The sequence below is a fragment of the Bison bison genome, unplaced genomic scaffold (assembly GCF_000754665.1).
Source record: "Bison bison bison isolate TAMUID 2011002044 unplaced genomic scaffold, Bison_UMD1.0 scf7180017864471, whole genome shotgun sequence".
Taxonomy (NCBI): Eukaryota; Metazoa; Chordata; class Mammalia; order Artiodactyla; family Bovidae; genus Bison; species Bison bison.
The window spans coordinates 11057350-11068573 of NW_011495032.1; the positions used below are offsets into that span (position 1 = coordinate 11057350).

General features: G+C 38.8%; 1 protein-coding gene across 1 annotated transcript in view; it reads left to right on the forward strand.

Annotated features, from left to right (window-relative positions):
* The window catches only part of CNTNAP5 (contactin associated protein-like 5), a 1037136-nt gene that overhangs the window by 1024151 nt on the left and 1761 nt on the right, over nucleotides 1–11224 (forward strand). The window contains exons 22-23 of the mRNA XM_010860827.1: nucleotides 7878–8096; nucleotides 10136–10207. Of these exons, the coding sequence (XP_010859129.1) occupies nucleotides 7878–8096; nucleotides 10136–10207 (291 nt within the window). The remainder of the gene's footprint in view (nucleotides 1–7877; nucleotides 8097–10135; nucleotides 10208–11224) is intronic.

The following is an 11224-nucleotide window of genomic DNA, read 5'->3' on the forward strand; positions in this document are numbered from 1 at the left end:
AAGCAGCAAGGGAAAAACAACAAATAACACACAAGGGGATTCCCATAAGGATAACAGCTCATCTTTCAACAGAAACTTTTCAGAGCAGAAAGGAATGGCAGGACATACTTAAAGTGGTGACAAAGAAAAACCTACAGCCCAGATTACAATACCCAGAAAGGATCTCATTCAAATATGAAGGAGAAAACAAAAGCTTTACACAAGCAAAAGCTGAGAGAATTCAGCATCACCAAACCAGCTCTTCAACAAATGCTAAAGGATCTTCTCTAGACAGGAAACACAGAAAAGGTTTATAAACTCGAACCCAAAACAACAAAGTAAATGGCAAAGGGATCATACTTACTAATAATTACCTTAAATGTAAATGTGTTGAATGCCCCAACCAAAAGACAAAGACTGGTTGAGTGGATACACAAACAAGACACCTATCTATGCTGTCTACAAGAAACCCACCTCAAAACAAGGGACTTATACAGACTGAAAGTGAAGGGCTGGAAAAAGATATCTCATGGAAACGGAGACCAAAAGAAAGTGGGAGTAGCAATACTTATATCAGATAAAATAGACTTTGAAATAAAGGTCGTGAAAACAGGCAAAGAAGGACACTACATAATGATCAAAGGATCAATCCAAGAAGAAGATATAACAATTATAAATATATATGCACCCAACATAGAAGCATTGCAATATGTAAGGCAAAAGCTAACAAGTATGAAAGGGGAAATTAACAGTAACACAATAGTGGGAGACTTTAATACCCCACTCACACCTATGGATGAACTAAAATTAAATTAGCAAGGAAACACAAACTTTAAATTATACAATGGACCAGTTAGATCTAATTGATATCTATGGGACATTTCACCCCCAAACAGTGAATTTCAACTTTTTCTCAAGTGCACATGGAACATTCTCCAAGATAGATCACATCCTGCACCATAAATCTAACCTTGGTAAATTCAAAAAATTGAAATCATTTCAAACATCTTTTCTAATCACAATGTGGTAAGATTAGATATCAACTACAGGAAAAAAAATATCAAAAATACAAACATATGGAGGCTAAACAATACGTTTCTGAATAAGCAACAAATCACAGAAGAAATAAAAATATGCATAGAAACGAATGAACTTGAAAACACAACAACCCAAACCCTATGGGATTCAGCAAAAGCGGTGCCAAGGGGAAAGTTCATGGCAATACAAGCTTACCTCAAGAAACAAGAGAAGATTCAAATAAATAAACTAACTTTACACCTAAAGCAACTAGAAAAAGAGCAAATGAAGAAACCCAGGGTTAGTGGAAGGAAAGAAATCATAAAAATTAAGGCAGAAATAAATGAAAAAGAAACAAAGGAGACTATAGCAAAAATCAACAAAACTAAAAGCTGGTTCTTTGAGAAGATAAATAAAATAGACAAACCATTAGCCAGACTCCTCAAGAAAAAAAGGGAGAAGAATCAAATCAACAAAATTAGAAATGAAAATGGAGAAATCACAACAGACAACACAGAAATACCAAGGGTCATAAGAGACTACTATCAGCAACTATATGCCAATAAAATGGACAACTTGGAAGAAATGGAAAAATTCTTAGAAAACTATAACCTTCCAAAACTGAACCAGAAAGAAATAGAAAACCTTAACAGACCCATCACAACTGCTGAAATTGAAACTGTAATAAAATTTTTTCCAACAAACAAAAGCCCAGGACCAGATGGCTTCCCAGCTGAATTCTACCAAAAATTTAGAGAAGAGCTAACACCTATCCTACTCAAACTCTTCCAGAAGATAACAGAGGAAGGTAAACTGCCAAACTCACTCTGTGAGGCCACCATCACCCTAATACCAAAACCAGACAAACGTGCCACAGAAAAAGAAAACTACAGGCCAATATCACTGATGAACATAGATGCAAAAATCCTTAACAAAATTCTAGCAAACAGAGTCCAATAACATATTAAAAAGATCATACATCATGACCAAGTGGGCTTTATCCCAGGGATGCAAGGATTCTTCAGTATTCACAAACCAATCGATGTGATACACCACATTAACAAATTGAAAGACAAAACCCGTATGATTATCTCAATAGATCACAGAAAGCCTTTGGGAAATTCAACATCCATTTATGATAAAAACCTTCCAGAAAGCGGGCATACAAGGAACATACCTCAACAAAATAAAAGCTATATATGGCAAACCCACAACAAACATTATCTTCAATGGTGAAAAATTGAAAGCATTTCCCCTACAGTCAGGAACAAGACAAGGGTGCCCATTCTTACCACTACTATTCAACATGGTTTTGGAAGTTTTAGCCACAGCAATCACAGCAGAAAAAGAATTAAAAGGAATCCCGATTGGAAAAGAAGAAGTAAAACTCTCACTGTTTGTAGATGATATGATCCTCTACATAAAGATGATATGATCCTCTACAAAATCCTAAAGACACCACCAGAAAATTACTAGAGCTAATCAATGAATATAGTAAAGTTGCAGGATATAAAATTAATACACATAAATTCCTTGCATTCCTATACACTAACAATAAGAAAACACAAAGAAAATTAAAGAAACAATTCCATTCACCATTACAACGAAACGAATAAAATATTTCTACCTAAAGAAATAATAAATAAATAAATCTACCTAAAGAAACAAAAGACTTTTATATAGAAAACTGTAAAACACTGATAAAAGAATCAAAGATGACACAAATAGATGGAGAAATATACCGTGTTCATGGATTGGAAATATCAATATAGTGAAAATGAGTATACTACCAAAAGCAATCTATAGATTCAATGCAACCCCTATCAAGCTACCAACAGTATTTTTCAGAGAACTAGAACAAATAATTTCATAAATAATAAACCTCAAATAGCCAAAGCAATCTTGAGAAAGAAGAATGGAACTGGAGGAATCAACCTGCCTGACTTCAGGCTATACTACAAAGCTACAAGTCATCAAGACAGTATGGTACCGGCACAAAGACAGAAACATAGATCAATGGAACAAAATAGAAAACCCAGAGATAAATCCACACACCTATGGACACCTTATCTTTGACAAAGGAGGCAAGAATATACAATGGAGAAAAGACAACCTCTTTAACAAGTGGTGGTGGGAAAACTGGTCAACCACTTGTAAAAGAATGAAACTAGAACAGTTTCTAACACCATACACAAAAATAAGGTCAAAAATGGATTAAAGGTCTAAATATAAGACCAGAAACTATAAAACTCCTAAAGGAAAACAGGCAAAACACGCTCTAACGTAAATCATAGCAGGATCCTCCATGACCCACCTCCCAGAGTAATGGAAATAAAAGCAAAAATAAACAAATGGGACCTAATTAAACTTAAAAGCTTTTACACAACGAAGGAAACTATAAGCAAGGTGAAAAGACAGCCTTCAGAATAGGAGAGTTCAGTTCAGTTCAGTTGCTTAGTCGTGTCCGACTCTTTGCAATCCCATGAACCACAGCATGCAAGGCCTCCCTGTCCATCAGCAAGTCCTGGAGTCCACCCAAACCCATGTCCATTGTGTCGGTGATGCCATCCAACCATCTAATCCTCTGTTGTCCCCTTCTTCTTCTGCCCTCAATCTTTCCCAGCATCAGGGTCTTTTCAAATGAGTCAGCTCTCCACATCAGGTGGCCAAAGTATTGGAGTTTCAGCTTCAACATCAGTCCCTCCAACGAACACCCAGGACTGATCTCCTTTAGGATGGACTGGTTGGATCTCCTTGTAGTCCAAGGGACTCTCAAGAGTCTTCTCCAACACCACAGTTCAAAAGCATCAATTCTTCGGCGCTCAGCTTTCTTCACAGTCCAACTCTCACATCCATACATGACTACTGGAAAAACCATAGCCTTGACTAGATGGACCTTTGTTGACAAATAATGTCTCTGCTTTTGAATATACTGTCTAGGTTGGTCATAACTTCCCTTCCAAGGAGCAAGAATCTTTTAATTTCATGCCTGAAATCACCATCTGCCATGATTTTGGAGCCCAGAAAAATAAAATCAGCCACTGTTTGCACTGTTTCCCCATCTATTTGCCATAAAGTGATGGGACCGGATGCCATGATCTTAGTTTTCTGAATGTTGAGCTTTAAGCCAACTCTCTCCTTTCAGAATTGGAAAAAATAATAGCAAATTAAGCAACTGACAAAGAATTAATCTAAAATATATACAAGCAGCTCATGCAGCTCAATTCCAGAAAAATAAACGACCCAATCAAAAGATGGGCCAAAGAACTAAACAGATGTTTCTCCAAAGAAGACATGCAGATGGCTAACAAACACATGAAAAGATGCTCAACATCACTCATTATCAGAGAAATGCAAGTCAAAACCACAATGAGGTACCGTCTTACACTGGACAGAATGGCTGCTATCAAAAAGTCTACAAACAATAAATGCTGGAGGTGGGGGGGGGGCGGAGAAAAGGGAACCCTCTTACACTGTTGGTGAGAATGCAAACTAGTAGAGCCACTATAGAAAACAGCGTGGATATTCCCTTAAAAACTGGAAATAGAACTGCTATATGACCCAGCAATCCCACTGCTGGGCATACACACTGAGGAAACCAGAATTGAAAGAGACACGTGTACCCCCATATTCATCGCAGCACTATTTACAATAGCTAGATATGGAGGCAATCTAAGAAGTCCATCAGCAGACGAATGGATAAGAAAGCTGTGGTGCATATACACAATGGAATATTACTCAGCCATTAAAAAGAAAGCGTTTGAATCAGTTCTAATGAGGTGGATGAAACTGGAACCTGTTATACAGAGTGAAGTAAGTCAGAAAGAAAAGCACCAATACAATATATTAATGCATATATATGGAATTTAGAAATATGGTAACGTTGACCCTATATGTGAGATAGCAAAAGAGACACAGATGTAAAGAACAGAATTTTGGACTCTGTGGAAGAAGGCAAGGGTGGGATGATTTGAGAGATTAGCATTGACACATGTATATTACCATATGTGAACTAGATCGTCAGTCTAGTTTCGATGCATGAGACAGGGCGCTCAGGGCTGGTGCACTGGGACAACCCTGAAGGATGGGATGGGAGGGAAGTGGGTGGGGGGTTCAGGATAGGGGACACATGAACACCCGTGGCTGATTCATGTCACTGTGTGGCAAAGACCACTGCAATATTGTCAAGTAATTAGCCTCTAATTAAAATAAATAAATTTAAAGAAAGAGAACAAAAGAAAAGACAAAGAGATGGGTTATCCCCTGGAGCCTCTAGCAAAAAAAGCAAATTGACAGCATCTTGATTTTAGCTCAGTGGGCACCTGTATTAGACTTCTGCAGAGCTGTAAGACAAAGCATGTGTTGTTATATGCTAAGTTGTTTAAGTTTATGCTAATTTCTTATAATTTCTCTGCTCTTCTCCAGTAGCATATTGGGCACCTACTGACCTGGGGTATTCGTCTTTCAGTGTCATATCTTTATGCATTGTCATACTGTTCATGGGGTTCTCAAGGCAAGAATGTTGAAGTGGTTTGCCATTCCCTTCTCCAGTGGACCACATTTACAGAACTCTCCATCATGACCCATCCATCTTGGCTGGCCCTATATGACATGGATCATGGTTTCATTGAGTCAGACAAGGCTTGTGATCCATGTGATCAAATGCTTCAAGATGGTGAAGTAGAAGGACATGCAATCATCTTCTCCTGTGAGTGCTAGGGAGTCTCCAGCGGCAAGAGACTGGTTCCATATTGGGAAAGGAATATGTCAAGGCTGTATATTGTCAATCTGTTCATTTACCTTCTGTGCAGAGTATATCATGAGAAATACCAGGCTGTATAAAATACAAGCTGGAATCAATATTGTGGGGAGAAATATCTGTAAACTCAGATAGGCAGATGACACCATCCTTATGGCAGAAAGTGAAGAGGAACTAAAGAGCCTTTTGATGAAGGTGAAAGGGGAGAGTGAAAAAGCTGGCTTAAAGCTTAGCATTCAAAAAACAAAGATCATGGCATCTAGTCCCATTACCTCACAGCAAATAGATAGGGAAACAATGGAAACAGTGACAGACTGCATTTTCTTAGGCTCCAAAATCACTGCAGATTATTACTGCAGCCATGAAATTAAAAGATGCTGATCCTTGGAAGAAAAGCTATGACCATCCTAGACAGCATACTAAAAAGCAGAGGCATTACTTTGCTGGCAAAGTTCTGTCTAGTCAAAACTATGGTTTTCCAGTAGTCATGTATGGATGTGAAAATTGGACCATAAAGAAGGCTGATTGCTGAAAAATTGATGCTTATGAACTGTGGTGTTGGAGAAGACTCTTGAGAGTCCCTTGAACTGCAAGGAGATCAAACCAGTCCATCCTAGAGGAAATTAGTCCTGAATGTTCATTGGAAGGAGTGATGCTGAAGCTGAAGCTCCAGTACTTTGACCACCTGATGCAAAGAGCTGACTCATTAGAGAAGACCCTGATGCTGGGAAAGACTGAAGGAAGAAGGAGAAGAGGATGACAGAGGATGAGATGGTGGATGGCATCACTGACTCAGGGAACATAAGTTTGAGAAAGCGCTGGGAAATGGTGAAGGACAGGGAAGCCTAGTGGTGCAGTCCATGGGGTGGCAAAGAGTTGGACATGACTGAGTGACTGAGCAACATCAACAACAATTTTTTACAACAGCCACATTAAATAAATACACATAATTTCTTTTTATTTTCCTGTAAGATAAGAGGGATGATAAATTAGTAAGGTTTACATGGGCGTTGCTCAGGAAGGAATAATAATAAGGTCAAAAGTAGACATAGCATTGTTGAGGGATATTAGTTTCTAATTTTCCTCTATATGTCCACTATATAACTTCCCTAAATGTGGCCAACAAAATGCTTGCTTGATGATCCTTGGAAGCACTTTTTGATCATTAATGACTGGAAGTAAATTATAATTAATCTGATTGAAAGTCCTTGTCTTCTTCCAGAAAATAAGCCTATTATCATAATAAAATAACTATTTGAACCATCTAGGTCTATTAAAAGTGTTATGCTTTAAAAGAGGGGGAAAAGTCCATCCTGCTTTGTCATATGCAATTGCATCACAGAAATTTGTTCAAATGATCCTTATTAAAATAAAGAAATGGCATACTGAGTAATATTACCACAAATCTTGAAGAAAATGAGACATTTGATCTCGCCATGATTCATAAATGATTCCCTCATTATCTTTTATAAAAACTCAAAGACACTTTGGGAGATTGAGTGCTGTCATAGAAAATCCATGCTCACCAGTCAGTAATATGGACAGAACTAAGCATGTGAAAATCTTGAATATATGGTCAAGCTATTAGTGTATGAAAATGTATTAGTATATAGTGTATACAAGCTGCTGAAAACACCAAACATGATAAACTTTTGAGAGGATCACTTTAAATTTCCTATCTCTGCCTCATTTCACTTTTTTTCTTACTATCATTTTGAGTGAAGTATTGTAATGAGTATTGTAGTATGCTTGAATTAATCACCAGCATCCATAAATAAATTGTGATGGGGATAATGATCTAAATTCTGTAATATAAAACATCTAGAGTGTAGAGGAGATTTATTAAGTATTTGTTACAGTTCGTAAAATACATGAATGAAAATTTAGAAGTTTGAAACATTATCTCAAGGCAAAATAGCCCAAGCAATTTTCTGTGATATGTGGTTGATGTATTGACACATATTTTGGGTAGACTTTCGAGAAAGTAGATGAAGACAAAGAAAGGACAATTTCCTTTATTCAAAGAATAAAAAGGCACTTTCTGTAATTTCAAACATTACTTAACATGAAGATGGAGCAGTTTTTTTTTTTTTTTTTTAACTAATTGTTTTTCACATTGCAGAGAATCTTGGATTGGATGCTGAAGTTGCTAAAGCCAATGCCCTGGGTTTTGTTGGGTGTCTGGCCTCAGTCCAATACAACCATATTACACCACTGAAGGCAGCCCTGCGCCATTCTACCACTGCACCTATAACCATCCAAGGGGCCTTGATAGAATCCAGCTGTGCCTCTCTGATGGATTCGGATGTGAATGCGGTGACCACGGTGCATTCCTCATCAGGTGTGCAAGAAAATACTCCATGAAACTTCTTTCACCAGTACTACTTAGATGTCTTCAAGAAGCTTTCAGGCTAAAGGCTAACGTGAATCAATTCCTTACCTTGTATGATTACAGGCAGTTAAGAATTATGACTGGTTTCTTAGATTGATATTTAATATATTTAAATAATCCTATTTCTAATATAGAGCTTCCGAGGTGGCTCAGTGGTAAATAATTTGCCTGCCAAGCAGAAGACGCAGGTTCTATCCCTGGGTCAGGAAGATCCCCTGGAGAAGGAAATGGCTACCCCCTCCAATATTCTTGCCTGGAAAATCCCATGGACAGAGGATCCTAGAAGGCTACAGTACACAGGGTCGCAAAAAGAGTTGGACAGGATTTAGCTATCAAACAACAACTTCTAATATAATGAGTAGTTAGAAATGCATACATATATGTCTGTGAGTGAGTGAGTGAAAGTCACTTAGTCATGTCTGACTCTTTGTGACCCCATGGACTATAAAGTCCATGGAATTCTCCAGGCCAGAATGCTGGAGAGCGTAGCCTTTCCATTCTCCAGGGGATCTTCCCAACCCAGGGATTGAAACCAGGTATCCCACATTGCAGGCAGATTCTTTACCAGTTGAGCCACAAGGGAAGCCCAAGAATACTGGAGTGGGTAACCTTTCCCTTCTCCAGTGGATCTTCCCAATCCAGGAATTGAACCAGGATCTCCTTCATTGCAGGTGGATTATTTACCAACTGAGCTATCAGGGAAGCCCATATATGTATGTAGGTATATTTATTTTTTCACTACTATTTAAAGTGGCTACTGCTCTGAGGATTGAGGAGTTTTGAGGACAGGAAGGTAAGCTGGTCTTTGAACTAATAAAATTCATGTGATTAAAACCAACCTTCCTTAATAATAGGAAAGCCCCATGGTAGTATCATCCACATATCTTCTCTTATTTTACCACTCCTTGAAATACCTTTTCTAGCTTTATTAGTCACCATCATCCTAGGTGTCTAGAAGTATTCTTAGGATTTAATTTAGTCAGGTATGTTCATCAATTGCCAAATAAGTTATGAATTATGAGCAAAGAAAGGGCATAGAGTTTTTTTGCTACCTTCCTATTACTGATCTTGGTGTTTTCTTGGCAGCAGTCAGGTATGTATCCTAGAAAAGTACGTGAATGTGACACTTGGCTGGGCTTGATTTGTGTTCTGAATCTTCCAATGCTAGACTATGGAACTTTTGGCAGGTTACTTAATAGCTTTGGTATCTGTGAAAATGGGAAAAACAATAATCATGTTGGAGTCATTTTCAGAGAATTAAATGATAGAGCAGTACTAATGATAGGTGCTGTAAGTCCTGAAAATTTTATGTGCACTATATGGATACCTCTAGGATCATTAACCCATTTTAATACCTTTGCAGGTTGTTGTTTTAAAATGTACATAGTTCAGTGTCACCAGACTGATAAGTGTCAGAGCAAAGATTAGAACCCAGGTCTAGGTGCCTTCAAACTTGATGCTCTTTAAAAAACAAACAAACAAAAAACATATATGTTAATGCACATCTAGTAAAACCCTCTAGTGAGGGTTTCCTGGGTGTGTTAATGCACCAACACTTTTGTTCTTTCCTGCCAATGAGCTCATAAATCTCTTGTAATTAAAGAAACCTCTGAAGCAGAGGCAAGTGTGATTGAGGGAAGAAGGTGTTGTCATGTATAGAAACTGTCCAGCAAAGCAGAAAAGGACATCAAAAGTAGGCTGAGAGGTAAGCAGTAGAATAAAGCAGACATAATACCACCATCACTTTGTTTAACCCCTTATATTACAGCTTATATAGAATCTAACAGAATCATGCAAGTATGGGGTATAAGCAGAGTACTTCAAATACTCTTTTTTTTTTTTTTTTTCTGTATATGCTTGTTTGGGTTCCTTCCAAAATGCCAGCTACTAACTCTCTGAGATCACCTGGTCTAACCCACAGGTGTATCATCTCAACTGCATATTGTAGACCTTCTGCTAGGACTTTGAGTGTCTTTTACTCCTTTCAGATCTTTTTGGGAAGACAGATGAGCGGGAACCACTCACCAATGCAGTGCGAAGTGACTCGGCCATCATTGGAGGTAAACCATGCTTTGTGGCTGAAAGCAGAACAGACATAAGTGATTCTGTGGTCTGGAGGAATTATCTGAATTCTTCCTCAATTGTGGCCATCCAGCACCCAGAGCCCTGCATGATCTGCAAGAATGTGAGCCTTTTCATGAATAGTCATAATGCTTTGATGATCGAAGACACCCTTCCCCCAGGCCAGGTACCAGCAGCTCCATGGAATCTTCTTTCCCTTCAACCACCAGGCAGCTGAGCACAGAGTCAACAGCTGGATAATTTACTTCGAGACAGGCAGCATGCATCCTGTTGATCTCATCCAGTTGTCATTTTTCCTAAAGCACAAACAAAGCAAACCAATAAAACTACATATGGAAAGAAGCCATGTTGGCATAAACAGATGGGCAAAGCCATCATCCTGTCGGGTTTTCTCCACCAAGTGGATCAAATGAGCAGGGTGAAGCCCACAGGACTGTAGTTTCCAATCCAGCAACACATATGGTTACAGAGGCAGATCTTGTCTGCTCTGCTGTGAACCCTGCCTTCCCTTCTCCTCCCTTACTTCTCCATTTTCTCCCTGCCTCTTGGTTTCTCCACTTTGTATTCTTCCTCAGCTTGGCTGCTACCTCCGGGAGCTTGATTTGTCCATCTGGGCCTTGCAACACAGAATGACTCCCAAACCTTGTTTAATGGAAGATGCCTGTGAGAGACTGAATTCATTTCCATCTGAGAACCAGGGTCCTCACAGTGCCCCTATCTCTGCCTTCTGGCAGGCTAGACGAGCTGTTCTACACCAGATGGAGTTTGCTCTTAAAAATCAACAGTAACCATTTATTTAACATCTATGGAATGAGCCCCATTATGGGTCAGGACCAGCACTAAGTATAGAAGTAGAATGACGAAAAACATGGATGCTACTCTGTAAGAACTCACAGCTTGGCTGGGGTCGGGTGGGATGGGGTGGGTAAACAGGTAACAACAGAACCAGTGAGTGGTGTTTTAAGGAAGGCAGCACAACTGGCAAGGGGAGCACA